Here is a 20,476-nt window from a genome sequence, read left to right on the forward strand (position 1 = left end):
CATAAAACACTGGAACTGTAGTGAAAACCTGGATAGAAACCTGTTGTGTTAAAGACCACCTACAGGGCATTTTTAGTGACAGACAAATCTCTTTCATGAGTCTTAATATCATCAGTGGAGAGCATGCGGTAGATCTAACAGAAACCTCATAGTCATATATGCTCAGTTTAAGTTTGTGCAGTTAAACACTGCATCCTGTGCGGTGTTGTGTGCTGTAGAAACTACATCAATGCGCCTTTATTTACAAAAGGACTCACAACTCTGCCACCTTAAGGAGTCTCCTAAGGAGTTGTTTGTTGCCTAAATTAGATACTTCTTGGTGTCAGGGCTCAGGGTGGTTCGGGCATCAGATCAGGTTGTCTCTTTGGTCGCCTACCTGTAGAGGTGCATCCAACTGGAAGGAGACCCCGGGTCAGACCCAGGACTCACTGGAGAGATATTATATCTCACCTGGCCTGAGAACGCCTCCGAATCCTCTGAGAATGGTGCTGGGTAGAGAGATGTCTGGATGGACTTGCTTAGTGTGTTGCCACCATGACCAGGCCCCCAATACTCAAGAAAACAGATAAATGGATCGTCAACATAAAAAGGAAAAACAAATATATCAGTATGCAGGAAAGCTTCACCAACTCAAGGCAACAGAAAGTGACTCTTGGGTGTGTTGATACTGCAGAGGGGATGCCTGCACACCAATTCAAAAAGGATAAGAATGACACAAAAAGTACACATAAATGAAAAAAGTGTCTTCTCCATATAGAAAAGCCCTGTCTGACCAGGATTTGAACCAGGAACCTTCTAACTGTGAGACCCATTGCATCACCATAAAGCCCTTGTAGTTATTATATTATTGTATTTTTTATATACATAAAAATGTGCATAATAACCTGGCATATAATTATGTAACCTTGGGCTGGCCTGAGAATACACTGTGCATTTAAAGCAGATCCTATAAAAATTGTGTTGTTAGGTCAGCTCACACTGAGCCACTGAAATGTTCATAAAACAACTAACACTCATGATTTATTCCCACATACTGTACGGTTTGAGGCTAGACATAATCTAAGTGCTTACAATTTACAAGTGTATTTCAGTTGTTTCTCTCGCACAGCTCCAGTACGAACACTGCCATCTCACACGGACAGTATCACCAGAAAATGGCAGTCAAATGATAACAAATATGGGGGCGCAGATGGCCTAGTGGTTTAAGGTGCACCCCATGTACTCGGACGGCACAAGTTCAAATCTGGCCCTTCCCCGCATGTCTCTCCCCACTCTCTTATCCCTGTTTCCGACTCTATCCACTGTCCTCCTCTGTCAATAAAGGCACAAAAAGGCCCAAAAAAATCTTTAAAAAAAGAAATAATAATAATATTAATAGCAAAAATATGTTCTGTTCTGTTCTGTTCTGTTCTGTTCTGTTCTGTGCATTCATAAAAGGAGAAGAACATGGCCTGCTTTTGCCATGGTGCATAAAGTCGCTGTCCAACAGCTTGTGCAGGTGCATACATGAAAAAAAAGTCCTGAAATTGGGGAATTTGTTTGTGGCTTTACTCCCTGTGTGTTAGCTTGTGCAGTCATTTGATCCTCATTTGTCAGTAACAGCAGACTGGACTGGGATTCTGGATTTTGTCCCTCTGTACTCTGCACCACTAACAATTACCATTATATGATAAAACTGATACAATTGCTAGTGTGGTTATTGCCTTTTTTTGACACCAGCATCTTAACCTGAGAGAAGAAATCTCACAGTGAATAAAAAACTTGAAACCTAAAGCAAAAATGTCTTTCCTTCTGTCACGCCCCTGAGAACCTCTCATGTAATGACATATGCACGGTTTGAAGCTGAAAGTCAAAGTTGTCCAAAGTCATGGGACTATGTTTTCTTAAAAGTTACCCTGCTTTTTTGACTTGCAGCTAGCAATCCATCTCTTTTGGTTCCATGCATCTAAAATACAAGCCCATTATAGTGGTGGCTCTCTTATACTGTTTTACAGCACTAGTTGGCTAAATACAAGTCTTTACCTGCGTGGACAAGACTATGAGAACCCTAATTACCTTTATCAAAAGCATCATTACTACAAGGTTCCTGCAGATCCTTGAAAAGTCTTAAATAATCTTAACCTGCACATTTGAAATTTAAGCCCATAAAACGTCTGTTTTTACCAGAGAGAGGTCCTGAGTTTTAGAAGGCACTTTGACCATGGCACGTCCTTATCCCATCTGTTTTTTTTTTTTTTCCAAGCCACCCATATATGATTTTAACCATCTTTCTCCACATATTTCATGAATATTCTCCATAATAAAGGAAGTTTTCTGAAGGAGGACCCTGGACTCCTCTCTGACTTTATCGGCTTGGTGTGTTTTAATAAACTCTGTACTGTTCTGAAACACTAGTCCAGTTCTTGAACACCTGGGCCTCCGAGTTAACCTCTTTAAAGTCCTTTCAGCCCCTCCTTATTTTTACGGCTCTTCCCTGGCAGAAAGCATTATTCTGCTTTGTTGTAGTTAAGCTATTCATAATCAATCTCAGAACATCTGCAAAACTGTGTTCTGATAAATATCAATATACTGTATATTAATAGAGGCAATAAATGTGCAAGAAATCATCAAATTTGGGCATTTTTGACCAAAAAATGTTCTTTTGCCCTATACTATTTGACATTTCGTAAACATTTCATTACATTTAAAATTGCTCCCTGATCGGTGTACCAAGAAATCTTATTCTTTTTTTTATTTTTGACTGAAATAGCCTTAAATTTGATTTTTAAAAGTATGTAGGAACCCTGTAGTAAGCAGGTGCTCATTGACACTATTTTTAAAAAATAAGCCTCTGTTAAGCATCATTGATAACAGTTGTCCTTTTCAGTGATTTGAGCAAAATTAGATTAACACAAATCATTTAAAACTGCAGGAACAAGTGAAATTTTTTCAAGCCAATGTTTGAACATTTCTTGGATCAAGCAGTCACAGAATTATTGGAATGAGGGAATAGCTTTTAATTTTTTTGGTGAAGATTTGTTTAACATTCATAAAAACAGATGGATTTTCCATTTCAAAGTCTTACTTTAAGATAATGATATAATCCAAATCTGTCCCTCTATTTCTGTCCTTCAGGAGTCACAGTAAGAGCACCAGCCGTCGCTCCAACAGCAAAGAATGTTCCAGCCTCCCTCGACACGGCGACCTCCATCACCTCAGCAACAAGAGTTTCCTCAATGGAAACAAGCAGCCCCCGTCCAGTCTAAGTCCTCAGCTCCACCCAAAGGGCCAGTACATGTCCCAGACTCTCAATCGTTCGGCCTCCTCCAGCAAAGACCTGGCCAACAACAACTTGCCGCACCTCCTCAGTCCCAAAGAGGCCAAAGGAAAGACAGAGTTTGACTTCAACCTGGGTCCCTCACCCAAACTGTCAGACCAGGGACATGGAGGGAAGTACGGCCACAGCAAATCCAGCTCCTCTCGCTCTCAGCAGCAACAGCAGCAGCAACAACAGCCTGGCCGACACACCTTCCTGGAAGGAAAGAACAACACCCTGCAGTCTGGAGGAGAGAAACAACATGGCCGACACACCCACAGCATGGCTGACTCTGCCCATGGGTCCATGTCCTCGTCCTCCAAGAGTTCAGCCTCTTATCTCAGCCTGTCCAAGAGCCACAGTGCACTGAGTGATTCCAAATCAGTAGGGAATCTCAGCGATGGTCGATTACACCCGGATGAACCAAACTCCAACACCACCACAGGGATGCAGCCCAGTGCTCGCTTCTTCCCCGCCAGCTGTTTAGACCTCAACGCTCCTACTGGTCCTCCTGGACCGCCTGGCAGCCCCTCTGCAAGACACAGCGATAGATCCGGACACAGCCCTGCGTCTCGAAGCAGCGGCAATGTACGCATGGAGAGCAGCACACTGGACTCCTCATCCAGACACAAGTCCAGGCATAAACCTTTAACACCAGGTAAGTTCAACTGGTGGTTTTGTACTCAGTCAACTTCAACGTCCACTTAGAATTGAAATCAACAGGTAACAATTTAAACCAGTCAGGAAATCACCAATTCTCTGTAAAATACTTTAAAAATCCACGATGACTCATTTTGATTCTATTTGTTGTTGTCTTTCTCATCTCTAGAGGAGGCCGGAGCTCCAGAGCTCCTAGACCCAGGAGGAGCAGGGATGCCCTCCACCCACACTCTGCCTTCTCCACACGAGTCATATCACTACGGCCTGGGCTACACCTCCCCTTTCTCCTCCCAGCAACGACCTCAGCGCCACTCCATGTACGTGAGGAGGGAGCGTCACCGACCACATGGTGTTGAGGGAGGGATGACTGGCCTGCCTGCACCGGGACAGGCGATACCGACACGTGCCAGCAGTCTGCAGCTCCTCTCCCCTCAGCTGCAACACCGGACCACCCTGGCCGGACACTCAGTGAGCTCATCCAGAGAGGACTGCACAGATGACATGACCAGGGTTAGTGGAAAATAATAGAGAATGTTTTCGTTATTGCAAGATAAGACTGAAGGGCTAAGGCAGGATCTCATTCTGTCATAATTATCTTACTCCTAGGAGAGGAAATGTGAAATGTTGACTTTTTTATTACTTCATCACTATCGAGCCAGAAATGTGTCAAGATGCATCAAGAGGGGGTTTGGGATTCCCTTTAGCTGTAGTGTAGCAAACAATTTAATGGTTGGATTATCTCTTAAAAACAAAGAAGCTTAATCTTTCTAAAAGAAGTGCAATGTTTGACTGATAATAACATGACATTGTTTAAGGAAACATTCTTGTGTTTGAACTCAAGACTGATTTTGGTGGTTTCTACAAAAAAATTTCTGGGGTGCCACTGACCTCCTGGTTATGTCCACATGCCCCATGAATAGAGGCTGTTGTCCTTGAAGTGGATGGGCTTGGATCAAGCCTCTTCCTGCATCCCCAGTTTCTCACTTTATCCAATGTCTTCTCTCAACAATCGAGGTATAAAAGCCTTGACTGTAGAGACAGAATAACCTTGAAAAGCCAAGTCATTTCAGGAGATAGAGGCAGTAGCGACAGACATGCTTTAGCTGTGACGTAAACCAGTGGTTCTTAGGACAGGACCCACCACCCCCTTCTTAACAATAAATCACAACCCAAATTTCTTACATGTTTTCAATCATAACCAATCGTTTTCAATGAAAAATGGGACAGTTTGAACTTTAGATAAAATGAAAGACGTGACAGATATCATAGACTTTTGCCCCATATTTTTTCCCAACCCATCAGTTGGGAATCAAAGTTGTAAACAAAAAAGCCTGTAAACAATGACAGCCAGGGAAGAGATTAGCCTGATGCAGCTACAGTGGTATTTTTATCAGAACTGGACAACGTTTCTTTATTAAAAATGTCCAAAGAACTACACTTAAAGCTTTTGTTTTGGTGGAAACGGTGATTTTCTCTTCTCCTGACAAGCTTTGGTAGGAATTTAATTTACCAGCTGGCTCCACTAGTAGTGAACAACATTATGTGCTCCCTGTCGAGCTTGCAATATGTAGTTTACTTATAACAGCTAACAACTACCATGTCATATGTTTTGCAGTTCTGTTTGGCAGGTAATGAATCTGAAATACTGAACATTCAGCCAGTGAGAAGGGTTCTCCCCTTTCCATGCACCATCTATGATCTGTTGCCCAGACAGATGAGAAATAAATCCCATGCCATGGATATCTGAAACAGTTTATCTAGCGTGGCAGGCTAGAGACAACCGGGCACACCTAATAGACTGATTCATATATCCAGTGCGTGGATAGATTTCACATTCATCTGGCAAACCTTCCCTAAAAATTCTTTGGTAAGTGCAGGACTTCAAAAAGTTCTCTGAAGGGGATTGGACAAACATTCTGTCTGTCACAGCCATTATGGGCCAATCAGAACAACAAGACAAGATGAGGTCGTGGACATTCGGGCTCCTGTAGTATCCTGACCTCTACTGGGTAATTATGCCTAAGTGTGTGAATGGTGGAGCTTCTCAGTGAATAAAACTCATGCCAAAGCCAGTCGGGCGATGCACGAAAACATCTCCTCTGTCAGGACAAGCTTTTGCTGCGGCTCTTTGTTTTCATTTTTATAATCAAATGTGGCCCAGTCCTGATTAAACTGATGCTATACTACCGCTGCATCCGAGCTGATCGCTACACTAGCCGCCGCCATCACCGTCGGCTCACAGTGCAACTAATCCCTGCCCGTAGCTACCGCCTCATTCTCCTCAAAGATTGGTCAGAACGGTTTTTGGTTTGGTACAAACGTTGTAGATAGGAGCGTTGCAAGATGGATTTGCCTGATGGCAGACATGGAATCCGGCAAATCCATCTGCTTTGCAAGGTTAGGTTAGAGACAGAGAGAATTAAAATAAATAAATGAAAAACCAATACTTTGTCTGCTGAATCACACGCACACAAATATTTTTTATACTTTTTACTGGTCTTAAATGGGTACCAGATGACATAGATTTTTTAATATATATTAAAATTTGGATGTTACACTTGGTTTGCAAAATAAAAAAGCATTACTTTAATGGAAAGACAACAGACGAAGAAATTAAACATGTGCATATTTTCTTTCAATTTGCTCTTAGTCTGGTAGATGTTTGTCTCCACTTCAAAGCTAAGCACTTATTACTCTGGGTGTTTCCATTCCACTAAATAAGCAAATATACTGCAGGTGACCTGGGACCACATAGAACAGACATTTCTCTTTATTCTTAGCTATGGTGGGATGAAAAATAGGCAACTGTAATTTAAATGATTGAAGAACAAGAGGATGCAGGAGTGTTTGATATATATATCTGTTAACAACAACAGGGCATCAGCATTTATTTAGTAGAACCTGACATTTTGTATTTCCATGAATCTTTCTTTAATACTATATGTGATCCACAGTTGGTGAATGTATGTAGGGTGAGAACGCCTTTATTGTCATTGTAAGCTCTGTCCGTCACTGTCTCACATTATCACTGCCTCTGCTTCACGCTGCTTTTTAGTCTGCTTTGACCTGCGCCTGTCCGTCTCCTCAACAGAGTGAGCAGTCCCCTAAAGACATGAGCCACCCCTGTGCCCCCATCAAAGACTCTACGAGGGACAACACTGCTGCTTTTCATACACAGCGCTCTAAAAACGAGGTCCGAGCCCCTGACCACTTCACTGAACACAGACAGTAGCTCTACTGACTGCTGGTTTCCATAGCTTTCTCTGTTTATACAGCTGCACTGCACGTTGTTGCTGGTTTAAATGTAACCTCACTGAGGAGCTTTAATATCGTCTCCTTTGTGTTGTGATGTGAGCCAGCGGAGAATGTGACAGCTAATGATAAGCTGAGAAGTGACTGAAATGAGGTTTACTGATCACACAGCTGAAGATTCTGAGATTTGGTGTGTTTGTCTCTTAGGTCGGGATGTATCACGACCCTCATGTTGAGGATGGAAGCTCCTCTAAGGAGAACCGGATGATCTTCACTGAGTCCATGCCACGGAGAGTCGGAAGCTTTTACCGAGGTAGAGTAGAGTGATCAACATATAAAGAGAACTTTAGAGCTGTATATGACACAATGGATTTGGGGAAATATGCATTAAGAAAAATGTTAGAAATACAGATTAATTTCCTCCAAATTTAAACATCAGAGATGAATAACAAAATGTCAGGTTGTTCTTTAATGCAAACACTTAATCCCCTGAGACCTACCGGGATATAATACGTAGTTTATCTTTAATATATTACTCTAATCTTTTTTCTTTTCAGTCCCTTCACCCAGACCAGATAACTCATCCTCTTTCCATGATGGTGTTAGTCAGGGTCGAGGCCCAGTCGTACCTGTTGTACCTGGAGACCCTGTCGCCATGGCCAACCACGCCAAGCGTCAGACAGCTTTTGACTGGTGAGAATTTATTGTCAATCAATCTCAACTACAACTCTAGTTTTCGCATTTATAGCACTGCAGGTCTACGGTGCCTCAGTGCATGGGCTTGCAGGGCTTAATCCTAGAGCCAGGTTCATCAGTTAAAATACTTGGAGGTTTGAGGTTTAAATATGAGCTGAGATCAGGTCAGGCAATCCTTGAGTTATTAAGGGATTTATATGTCAATCTAAAGCCAAAACTACTTTTAGGGAGCACTGTCAGTCAGAACTGATTGCATCATTGATCACATGGGGCTCTAAGTAAGTTTATTTACCGCTGCGTCAGATTAGATGTCAGTTTTGTTAAAGATGTGTGTTTTGACTCATACTAACGTTAGACATAAGTGCATTTAATGATCGTGATTGTATTGAAGTATATAAGGAAACCTGGTTTATATAACCTAATTGAGAAGCATCTTTGGCATTGTCATCTTTTAATTTAAAAGCTCAACATCTCTATATCTTCCTTATTTCACTCTCTGCTGTGTTTCTGAGACTTCCCTGACTTCTCTGCACGTCTCTGCAGCTGTGGGCTGCTCAAACACCCGCCACCTTCACAGGCAGTGCCTCTTCTGAGTGTAGCATCTGAATGGTTGAGGAGTGTCATGTGTAGGTTAAGATGTGAAAAAAGCTGTACAGGTTGAGAGAGGAGCAGTGGTCAGAATAAAATAACAGGAGCACATGGGTCCAGATTGGACAGTACTTGGATCTTAATCTGGGCTGCAGTCTGCTGATTTGTGACCTTGGTCCTAGGACTTCAGCACCTCAGAGCCTCATGCATGAAATGTGTAATGTGTGAGTTAAACATGATGCAACAGCTTCATCAGTGGTGTATTTTATATAAAAAACAAAACTAAAAAATGGTAATAAACAGCAAAAACTAACAAGGTCACAACACACTAAACCACACATCACAATCGTTTACAACAATAATGGTGTACTTTTGAGAATTAAAACACAGGTGAACATGATGGAGACACATCACCACACATCAGTTGTATAGTTCATTTAAAGGGGGCTCCAAAATGTCTGCAGCATAGTCCTAAAGTGATTTTAGGTCACCTGAGTCTAGGCTGCATTTTTGTGATATAATTCAAGTTTAAGGGATGGAAAAGTTTCAGGTCTTTATGCAAAAGCTCTTTTATGCAACTTGAACAATAGTAAATAAACATAAGTACAACATCTGTATGCTGTTTATAAGAACAGAGCTTTACAATAAGAATGGGAAAAAATAAAAGCGTCTACTTCTTGTCCCAGAACGTTACAGATTAAGTCATGTGCAGGATTTTCCAATAAACATATTAACAATATACCTCCATTCCCTTGCAGGACTGCCGCTGAGACGATGGTCATGAATCCTCCAGAGCCGACCAAAGAGAAGGAAAAACAAGGCTTCTTCAGAGCCATTAAAAAGAAGAAAAAGAAGACACAAGTAGTAAGATTATTTGCGGCCATCTGCCAAGTTCTTTTTGCGTAAATGTGTTTTTTTAATCAATTTATCTGTCTAGATATTCTTTGATCATCTCACCTCTCGTTACCCAGACAGATTTCATTGGGGGGATGTACTCTGTGTGCATTATCAATTGTTTTTCATGCTGGTCTGAATTTCTGGTCCGAAAGCAAAGACGAGCTCATTAGTGTTAATTGGGGACTTTTAATTGTGAGCCTGTGTGTTTGTTTGTGTATGTCAGCCCTGTGATTGACTAGCGAACAGCGGTTCAGGTCTACTCTGCCTCTCACCCAATGACAGCTGGGATTGGCTCCAGCCCCCCCAAGGTGGCAAACAAGATAAGCAGTATAGATAATGGATGGATGGACGGACTGTTGCTTAGCAACCTAGACATTATGTTGCACTCATGGTACTTCATGTGTGTCCATGGGTACCAGAGACAAGCTACTTTGTTGTATGAAAATGTATTTATACCTTTAAAGAAACTGTTATGAAATCTGTGAAACTAGACTGTTGTGATTCTGAGGTCTGAGGTTGGATGCTAAAGAAAAGTACATACATTTAGATTTAAAATACACTATGTGGACAAAAGTATTTGGTCACACCTGTTAATTATTGAATTCAGGTGAATTCAAGGTTGAATTCAATCAGACCTGTCACCACAGGTGTATAAAATCAAGCATGCAGCATGCAGTCTCCATTTAAAAAACATTTGTGATATAAAATGGGCTGTTGTGAAGAGCTCAGTGACTTTAAGAGTGGTACTCTGTGGATGCCACCTTTGCAATAAGACAGTTCATGAAATTTCATCCCTTCTGGAAATGCCACAGTTAACTGTATATAACTGTATAGTGATATTTTAAGAAAGTGGAAGTGTTTAGGAACAACAGCAACTCACCCACAGAGCTCGGTCAACCACTGCTAAGGCACATGGTGTATAAAAGTCTCCCCCACCCTGCTGACGCCAAAGCTGAAGAGTTCTGGACTTCCGTCTCATTAATGTAAGCGCAAAAAGTGTGTGACAGGAGCTTCATGGAATGGATTCCATGGCTGCACAGCTGCATGCAAGCCTCATGTTACCAAGTCCAATGCCAAGCGTTGGTGACATTGGACTGTGGTGAGGTGGAAACGTGTTCTGTGAAACGACGAATCACCTTTCTCTGTTTGGCTGTCAGATTAACAAGTCTGGGTTTGATAGATGCTAACTTGACTGTCCTGCAGAGAGCCAGGACCTCGACTATATCAAGGACCTTTGGGATAAACTGGAATGGAGACTGTGAGTCAGGACTTACCGTCCAACATCAGTGCCTGACCTCATAAATGCTCTACAGAATGAATGGGAACAGAAACGCTCCAAAATCTTCTGGAAAGCCTTTCAAGTAGAGTGGAGGCTGTTCTAGCTGCAAAAGTTGGACCAACTCAATATTAAAGGACATATATTTGAAAACAATGTCAGGCGGCCAGACACTTTTGTCCATATAGTGTATTCAGCACTCCAGGCTTAGATGGAGCAATACTTTTTGTGAAAAACCTTTGTAAAGTTCCCTTTTATAGTAATTCATGACTGTTTCTTGCTTCATTGACAGTGATATTTTTATTTATTATAAAGCATTCTTTTCTTTAAATGTCTTGAAATAAGATTTTTATCTGAACCTCTGGTGAATGTGGCAATAATAAGTGTTACGAGATATTTTTGCGTTGATAGTGTTCATGCCATTAAACATACTGGTATTTGACCTATTTTTAATGTATGAACTTAAGCTTTATTTCTTGATTTGTTTGATTGTCAATCTACCGTTGTTTCTCAGTTTTCTGTCACAGATTTTTGTTGATAGTTGTGGCTGTGAATCTCTTACTCCACAGACGGACATGGAGGACGGGAGGAACCCGAGCATCAAGAAAAGCCTTTTCCCCCTCTTTAGCTCTAAGAATAGCTTAAAGCACAACTCAGCTGTCAAAGTCCTACCTGTAGTGGCTTCGCCTATGGTACAACACCAGCCTCCCGCGCCCTACCCTGCCTCACCAGTAATCTAACCCCGACAAACCGCCGCATGTTAACGCACACTCACACATGACCCACTTTTTGAAATCCTCTCAAGGGCTCGATTACTGATTGAGTGTAAAATATTCCAGATTGAAAGGATTTCAAACACATTTTGGGGCTGATACTGCACGCTGTTTGTGCATCCATTTTGTCTCGCTGTAATGTATGTCACAAGCAGCACCCCCCTACATTCACATCACATTGTAAGATGTTGATTTCATGCTGCAGTGTGTACTGTTTGTGAGGCCCACACGTCGAGACTCATCCTTTTCAGATACAATATCACTGTGTCACAAGAGGGCCATGAATGTATGCAACACATTGTGAACCCACATGTATCCAAGCTCAATCTCTACATGTTTAACAACTCTGTGCCGTGGTAGTTTGGTAAAGGTCAAAGAGAAGTCTGTATCACACTCATATCTGTCAAAATTATAACTAAAAGTTGCAGCAATTTAGCCTAGCTCAGCTCTAAGACTGTACATTAGGAGGAACATCAACCTGGCTGTGTCCAAAGGTATCAGAATATAATCCTGCACTGGTTTTGCCCAAAAAATTTAATGGGATAAAAGTTGAAGGTGGCAGCAGTTTCCAGATATTTTACCAGTTTGAATGTGACATTTTTTGATTTTATAAATACATACTAGATCTGTTTTTATATGAGGAGAGTTATTGCATTTCGTAGGGATTGATCCATCACTTTAACAGTCAGCAGATCTAACGATGTCAGACTCACAACATTCAGTCTGTGTGTTTTTCCATATCACTCACCACTAATCACCACTACCACCTCTTTGTGATTTGTCTGCTGCTGGAAAAAGATGCATGAAGAACATCATCAGGATCTTCATGGTGTTTATGTTTTGCTAAAATATTGTTTGTCTTTGTTTTTCCTCCTCAGGTTCCTGGTAACGGACAAGAGCACATGTCCCTGCAGAGGAGCTCGAAGTCGTCGTCTCACCACGGCAGCCGACGGAAAAACCGTGAGAGATCCAGAGACAGAGACCGGGAGCGGGAGCAGAGCCGGGACCGAGACAGAGACAGGGAGAGAGAGAGAGAACGGGAGAGAGAAAGAGAGCGGGAGAGGGAGAGAGACAGGGACAGGGACAGAGGGAGGGAGAGAGAGAGAGTCAATGATTGGCCACCGGACAAACCAGTTGACTCCCACTCTCAGGTATGAACATACTGGAGGCTTTAGTTTTTTTGTGATTAAAGACTGCAGCCCAGTCTATCACCAAAAGGTCCTGATAGTGCTAAAATAGCACTTTAGATTCAGTCAAGAATATGTATATTAGATTTAAATCCTAATAATTAAGTCACATATTGATTATTTGTAGATGTAGGCAAACAAAATAATTGTACAAAACAAATAAATAGCCAAAAATCTATGTAAAATCCTAGTTGAAGGACTTTTCAAAAAAGAGATCTTGCAACAATCCAGTTCCAGTGACGCTATCAATGCCTTCAAATTCCTTATGGAAGCTTTTCTATCAAGCCTGGACCTTGGGTGATATTTCGGGTGATATATTTATTTAAAAGATGAAATCCTTATCCGTAAATCTGATTTGAACATCTTTTATTCATTTTTAATCAATTTTTATTACTTCCGACACTAGCGGCTAATGCTAAATAACCCCATTGCTTTCTCACAATGCTTTTTGAAGGGCTGTCAAACAACTGCAGGCTGTTCCATCTTTGTGTCAAAATACCTTAACACTTAAATCATGGTGGAGACGGCCAGAATAGCTCATGATGGAGAGAAAGAGAGACAGAGAGCCTGGGATGTGACCCTCTGTGTCACTGCAGACAGGAACTGCTTCAAATAATGGCTTAAAAACAGCCAATACAAAAAACACAGGGATTTATTTTTTGTAAGAATGTTATTGTTTTTAAGACTTTTGTCACTAAATGATTTTTTTTTTTCACTTTTTGTTCCCCAAGAGACGGGAGAAAAAGTGTGTGCAAAAAGAAGTCTGAGTCATCATTGTTTGCTGTGTATCACAAACGAAAATAATTTTATTTTCTGTTTCATTTCTTCTTTTGTTTTTATGGTCTGATAACTTTTAAAATTCAAGGGACATTACTGCAGCACACATATTCTTAAAGCCTACATCGTTTGGATTGTTGCTTCACAAGCTTTTTAAGGCACCAAGTCCAGGTGAGACAAATGGCAATCCAAATTCGTTCGTACTGTCTTCTTAATCTACAACTTAACTAAACTGTAACGTGTCAGCATGTGACCCTGACATGTCGCAGCAGCCTGAAACATGTCTTGGTAACATAAAACTAATGAATAAGAAAACATGAAAAAAGAGACAATATGGTTAGAAAATAGCGTAGGGCTTCAAGGGTAAATGGCGGCTGTTGCACTCTCAGTAATTAAGCATATTTTTTCATACATCAGATTGATCTGACACTTCAGTGCACAAAAAGGTGAAGTCTATTGAATTGTCCCAGCCATCCTTATGTTTATTTTTCTGTATCCGGCTCTCAGTGAAAAACTGTTTTGCTGCCCCTCTTCTGGGTCACCATGAGGCAAAATCTACCATGAGTGAGGATTTAGTGTACTGCTAAGAGCCACAAAATTAGCTAGTTGAATTTTTAACAGTCAAATTAAAACAATATAACAGTAATTCAGTTCCACATTTACAGAAAAAATAGAAAAGACCTTGACAAGCTTGAAAAGGTCTTACTTTAAAATAGATCATAAACCTAGAAACGTGTGATCAAAAACAGTGGTTTTAAGTAAAGAAAGGACTTGTTACTTGTTAAGGAGATTTACAGAAGTGTTTTCTTGTTGTTTACTTGTTAGAGTTTCAAATCCAGACTTTAGCAAAAACTGTTTTATGAGAATAGAACCAAGATTCCTACCTATACCATTCCTCCAATTCTCATAACAGCTGAGCTGCTGTTTTTTGGTAATCCTAACAAAAACACAAAGAAAAAGACTGAGAACGTGTCGACTCTGCAGATGTTTTAATTGATTTATAGGCGATAAGAAACCTACTTTTTTCCACAAGGATGAGTTCTGAACCTTTTTGATCTGTTTCTTTCTTGACAGAGTCAACCACTGAAGTCCCTCCGCCGCCTCCTTCATCTCTCCCCTTCTTCCTCAAACCAAGGACAGCCTCCTCCTCCTCCCCCTGACATGCGCTTCCAAGCCCCCATCCCTAACCCCCCTCAGCCCTCCTCCAAAGCGGGCTACCCCGAAGCTCGAGGGCACACTGAGAGCAGGGGGCTCACTGAGAGCAGGGGGCACACTGAGAGCAGGGGGCACACTGAGAGCAGGGGCCACACCAGTGTGAGCAGCTCGGCCCAGCAGGCCAAGAGTCGCAAGACCAGCTACCCACTCCCCGGGCAGATCGAGTCCAGCTGGCATGTGTCGGCTCTGCAGCGGGCAGAGGGCGCTCAGTTCACCGCTGAACAGCTGGGCATCAAACCGGGGCAGAACGGACCCACCTTTACCCGAGCGTCCCGCACCAGGATGCCAAACCTCAATGACCTGAAGGAGACCGCGCTGTAACCCGTCCCTGAACCGCCTCCAATGTGTCTCCACCCTGAGAGCATCTGCCAGACACGAACGTCATGGTACTGTAGTGAAAGTTTACATGAAAACCTGTTTCACTGGATCCTCGTATAGAAAAGTAGTTCTTCTGTTGATGCTCATGTCTCTGAAATCTACAAAAACTTTAACAGGTCAAATACACACAACAGTAACTGTGCTGAATCAAAGCAGGAGAGGGGTGAAAATGCTGTATCAGTCGTCAAGGAGACACTGCCTGTGTGGCCTCTCTGCTGCCATCTACTGTTCAAAGGACGCTACAGCAACAACATCAGACAGCTGCTGTCACACCAGTGGCCAATAAACTCAAATTGTTTTTTCATGCTCTGATATTTGATAAAAACAGCCACAGAAAAGAGATTTATATCAACATTATTTATTAAATATTTATTTGTTTTAAATTCAAGGATATAAGCTATAAATGACACAGTATGTAGGCTATATGGGAATATTATAAGGTAATATAGAGATTAATGTGTAATTGCAAGAGCTTTAGTTTCGACACAGAGAAATGCATAGATATTTATGTGTTGATAATACAATATGTCACGAGAAATATTTAAAAATTGTGAATGTCCTTTTTTTGTTCAGTTTGATATGTTGCTATCAGATTTTTATATTATGTTATTTTTACCCTTTTTTCTGTTTGCTTCATCAGAATGTAAAGACATGTTGATAGACCGTAGATGCCCAAAATGGTGAAAAAAAAATCTGGGACATTTAGTAGAAATCTGTGGACATCCACATGATATCAGCGTGGAAGTTTTGTGACGAGTCGGGCTTTTGTCAACGGGGTTTGATAGCAGAGCAGCCAGAGTGAGACTGTCATCTCTGCGCTTTACTAACAGTAATGCCCACTCTCTTTACATCCCTCTCTTACAATAATGCCCATTTTCAGTCTCTCAGTTCATTTATCAACAACACAGCTTTCCAGCTCCATGCTGCCATGTTAGTTTTGTCCACAGCCTTAACAGCAAGAAATGTGCATCAACACATCGGTGCTCATCAGTGGTGAAAAGCTAGCCTCTTCAAATAAGGTTTAACTCACTTAGATACTACATGTAAGGGAAAAGGCATACCTCATCTACAACCTTTAAGATCTGAAAGGTGAGGTCTGGTGTTTTATATTTTCTCCATGTCAACAAATCCAAAACCAACAATAACCTGGAACCACAGGTATTATGTTTTAAACCCTGATCTCCGTCTGCAATGCCTATAAAACTATTCACCCCCATGGATGTTTTAACCTTTTATTGATCTTATAAATTAGTCATTGTTGATGTAATTTGGCTTTTTAGAATAAACATTAAATTACAAAAACTCTGTAATGTCAAAGTGAAAACAGACTTCTACAAAGTAATGTCAATCAGATAAAAATATACAAGCTAAAAAAGTGTCTGCATAAATGTTCACCCCCTTTAAAGTGACTGACGTAATTCAACAGAGGTCCAGACAATTGGTGCTAGTAGTCTCACAATTAGTGAAATAGGACTTGAAAAGGGCTGTTCAAGCCCAATCCCTGTGCAACCTGACAGAGCTTAGAGTGAAATTTTAATGTCCACATGTGCAAGCTTGATTGAGACCAAACCACACAGACTCAGTACTGCCAAGGGTTCATCTACTAAATACTGACTTGTAGGGGGTGAATATTTATGCAGTCACTTATTTTACATCACATATTTTTGCTTGATTGACATTGTATAAATCTGTTTTCCTTGGACATTAACAGTTTTTGGGAGTAATATTGACCGTGTTTGATTTATAAAATCAATAAAAAGGTAAAGCATCCAAGGAGGTGAGTAGTTTTTATAGGCACTGTGTGTTATCTAAAAATTGTGAACACAGTTGAACTGCAGAAAATGTGCCTTCATTACAACGACCATTGCCACCAACCTGATGAGTCAAATGCTCAATGCAGAGCCAGATGTGTATTAATCCACTGCTTAAAATAATACCTAACAACGTATTCTTTATTCTTTTTTTGTTATGTTTGCTAAAAACTACAACATCCAGCTGGGTTTCTTTAAAATTAATTTTAAGGTTCAGAAATTGTATTTTGCACCTGTGACTTCTTTCATCTCACTAGTGGGTTTTAAAGGCAAAAAGAATGAAAAAACAGCCCTGTCTCACTAGATATACACTCAACAATCACTTTATTAGGTACATCTCTTCAACTGCGCACATTTCTACTCCAGTCACCTTGCAGCAACCAATGTAATGTGACTTTGAATGTGCCATGGTGGTTGTTACATGTCAAGCTGGTCTGAGTATTTAATACCACTGATCTACTGTGATTTTCATACCCCACCATGTCTGGGGTTTTCAAAGAATGCAAAGAAAAAGAGAAAATATCCAGTGAGCAGCATTTGTCTGAGTCAGAATGCCTCATAGATGTCAGAGGTCAGAGGCGAATGACCAGACTAGTTTGATTTTTGCCTAAATGCTGATCTTGAATATTTTGATCGATATTGAGGTCACAAGTAATAGTCACAGTATTTTTGTATTAACTTCAGAGTGTGTGCATGTGTTGAAAAGAGAACTGAGGGGACGCAAGTTTGATTTGTCATTTGAGAAAAATGTACAGAGTAGGGAATGTATTATATAATCTATCAAAATGTACATAGGCTATTTTATGTCTTTAACATTTTCTATAAAGGTCAACATGGAGTTTCTATTAACTGAGATCACCATAAATAGGTCTGGTAAAGGATTTCAACACTTTATCACAATATCAGAATTTCTGTAGTAAATCAGGATTAATCTCACTTTTTGTCACATTTTGAAATTCCACTACTTTGCATTTAAAACTGTATTGTGTTAAACTAAGGATAACTGGCTCTCTGTTTACATGCAGACCTGCTTTTATTTTAAAAGAAAAGGGGGAACATTGGTAGGTCAGAGATTATGGCATGAACTTAATCACAAAACAGGGATGCACATTATTGGATTTTTGACAATATGTCAGTATTTGCAAGTAAGTTTTAGCTGATGCCAATATAGATTCTGATATTTAAATGTAGTTCAAACCTAAATTTCAGTCCTTAAAACATGATGTGAAGTCTGTGGATGAACATGTCAGCAAATTTCAATCCATGAAACACACTTTGAAGTGTAAAGAATGATAATAAAGACATAGACTTCAGCTGATATAGGTCTGTTGGTCCAGGCAAAATCTCCAAAAACGTTTCTATTCATTCAGCCAATATTTACAGCTGATATAGTCAGATTTTTTGAAGTTATTTTTGGGGCTTTGGCCTTTATTTGGATAGGACAGCTCAAGGAAAGAGAGATGAAATAAGGAGAGAGTGGAGGAAGCCATGCATTCAACAGCACTGAAACTGGGAGTTGATTCCTTGACCAGTTTGTTGAGGACAACAGGCTCTGTATATGGGTGTCAGCTGTACCCACTGAACTACACTGGCACCCTATAGTCAGATTTTTACATCAAAAATATTATAATTAATATATATAAGGAGCAGTGGTGTGCTTTTTTTCCCCCACATCACTGTGGCTGCAGGGAGACACTGCAGTGGCTTACTCAAAGTGTGCTGAAAGGGACAACAAAGCATGGGGAAAAAAGAAATAACGCACTAATTATAGAACTCAGTTAATCCTGATTAATAATGTAATGCTGACAGCCCTAATTATAAACATACATAGCTGCCACCAGTTCTGTTTCTTTGATTGTTAGAAGGTCAATAACGTGCAGCTTTACAACTTAGTAGAGCATCTGTGATGCAGATGATCAACAGCAACCAAAGACCACACTGGCTGCTGCTCCAGTCAGCCAAGAACAGGAAACTGGGGCTACAGTTTACACAGGCTTACCTAAATTGGACAATAGACAACTGGGACATGTTGCCTGGTTTGATGAGTCTTGGTTTCTGCCTCGTTGTTCAGATGTTAAGGTCAGAATTTTGGAGTAAACAACATGAAACCCTACAACAACCATGGTGCATTTAAAGTTACTTAAATCTCCTTTCTTCTTGATTCTGTTGCTGAGTTGAAACTTAAGCAGTTCCTCTCAATTATATCAACATTCTTAATGTTGCTGCCATGTGATTGGCTCATTAGATATTTTCATACATGTGCAGTTGAACAGATCTACCCATAATCACCTAAAAGTTGTGATTGGTAGACATAGACTAAACAGCTTTAAAACGCTGCAGTGATACTCAATCGATGGTGAATTCTGTAACTTGAGTGTTTTATGCAAATGTGCAATAATTCTGCATCAAATGAACCTCTCAGTAATTCTCTATATTTCATTGGATTTGTGGACAGTATGACAGACATGGATTAACACCAGACTTCCCCTTTATTGTGGTCATGTTTACATTTTTCTGTGTGCATTTTAAAAGCTTGTGTCATCAAGGTTTTTGTAAATGCCTTTTGTAAATCTGACTTTGATTTTCCTACTGTATTAGCATTATTTTTGATTTTTTTAAACAGCCATGATCAGGGATGATTTTACTTAACCTGGTGATCCATGAAAGCATTTACTTGTTTACAGACATGTGGATGATATAAAGTCAGAGCAACACACTATTTGTGGCCTAGGCAAAATACAAAGCAGTTTTCCTTCCAGTATTTTGTTTATTCAGCGGTCTTTTCTTCTGTGATTTTGAAAAACGAAGAAGGGAAGCTTTTAAATCTCAGAAGGAAAGAATGGGAAGCATTATGCAAAACCCAAGACATCTGTGGACTAAAGAGATCTTACGCTCTCTCATCTGTCAATTGGATGAAATTACACAAACACGAGGAAAAAGAATCAATTTACTACACGTCTGATTGAAAGCAATAAGATTAAGAGAGAGAAGCAGACTGACGTAAATTGTTCCAGCCAAATCAGTCTGGTTAAATTGGAGCCAAATATAGCAAAGAGAAGGAGACTGTGATTAATGTAAGTGTCAACATTTAATAGCAAGACATTGCTCTGCAAAACATGCTTTCTTTTTGTCCTTGAACATGACCATGGACAGGTTAAACTGCCCCCCTGTTGTGCATTACGAAATCTTGATTGTTAATGATTGTAAATGACTGCTGATGTGGGTTCATTCATGGGACAGAGTGGTGATAAAGCTTGCCTTGCCAGTGACCCGAAGCCTTACATTAGCTCACTGTCGAAACACTTCAGACGGAAACCGAGGCTTCAACCCCCAGTAAGTCACAGCTACTCAGAACTGAGACGATTTTTTCTTTTACAAATATGAATGTGTTTCCTAAAACATCAGTTCTTTTTTCATTCAGCTGTTCCCACTTCTTACAGGGTGTAAATAGAGATAATAGAGTGTATCTATACTGACCATTCGACTTTAAAAACGATAGGGTCTCATAATAAAAGCCAACTGTACATTTTTGAACGGCTTGTTTGTTTGTTTTATGACACAGACATGCAACACAACATGGTACAAGTACCGATTTAATCAAGGAAATGTTTAAAAGACATGACAAAGAAGACAAAATCAGAGCAATGAAGCTCTGAAATGTGTTCCCAAAG

At 40.4% G+C, this 20,476-nt stretch overlaps 1 protein-coding gene across 2 annotated transcripts in view; it reads left to right on the forward strand.

Moving 5' to 3' along the window:
* The window catches only part of cdkl5 (cyclin-dependent kinase-like 5), a 54,715-nt gene extending 38,476 nt beyond the window's left edge, over nucleotides 1-16,239 (forward strand). Inside the window, exons 13-21 of one of the 2 annotated variants that reach the window (XM_041788431.1) lie at nucleotides 3,115-3,953; nucleotides 4,125-4,465; nucleotides 7,047-7,148; nucleotides 7,415-7,520; nucleotides 7,765-7,900; nucleotides 9,250-9,355; nucleotides 11,234-11,395; nucleotides 12,316-12,588; nucleotides 14,476-16,239. In XM_041788431.1, coding sequence (XP_041644365.1) covers nucleotides 3,115-3,953; nucleotides 4,125-4,465; nucleotides 7,047-7,148; nucleotides 7,415-7,520; nucleotides 7,765-7,900; nucleotides 9,250-9,355; nucleotides 11,234-11,395; nucleotides 12,316-12,588; nucleotides 14,476-14,937 — 2,527 coding nt within the window. In that variant the 3' untranslated portion in view covers nucleotides 14,938-16,239. The remainder of the gene's footprint in view (nucleotides 1-3,114; nucleotides 3,954-4,124; nucleotides 4,466-7,046; nucleotides 7,149-7,414; nucleotides 7,521-7,764; nucleotides 7,901-9,249; nucleotides 9,356-11,233; nucleotides 11,396-12,315; nucleotides 12,589-14,475) is intronic. The other variant, XM_041788439.1, reaches the window with a different exon arrangement.
* The last annotated feature ends 4,237 nt before the right edge of the window (nucleotides 16,240-20,476 follow it).

The sequence above is a fragment of the Cheilinus undulatus genome, linkage group 1 (assembly GCF_018320785.1).
Source record: "Cheilinus undulatus linkage group 1, ASM1832078v1, whole genome shotgun sequence".
NCBI classification, from domain to species: domain Eukaryota; kingdom Metazoa; phylum Chordata; class Actinopteri; order Labriformes; family Labridae; genus Cheilinus; species Cheilinus undulatus.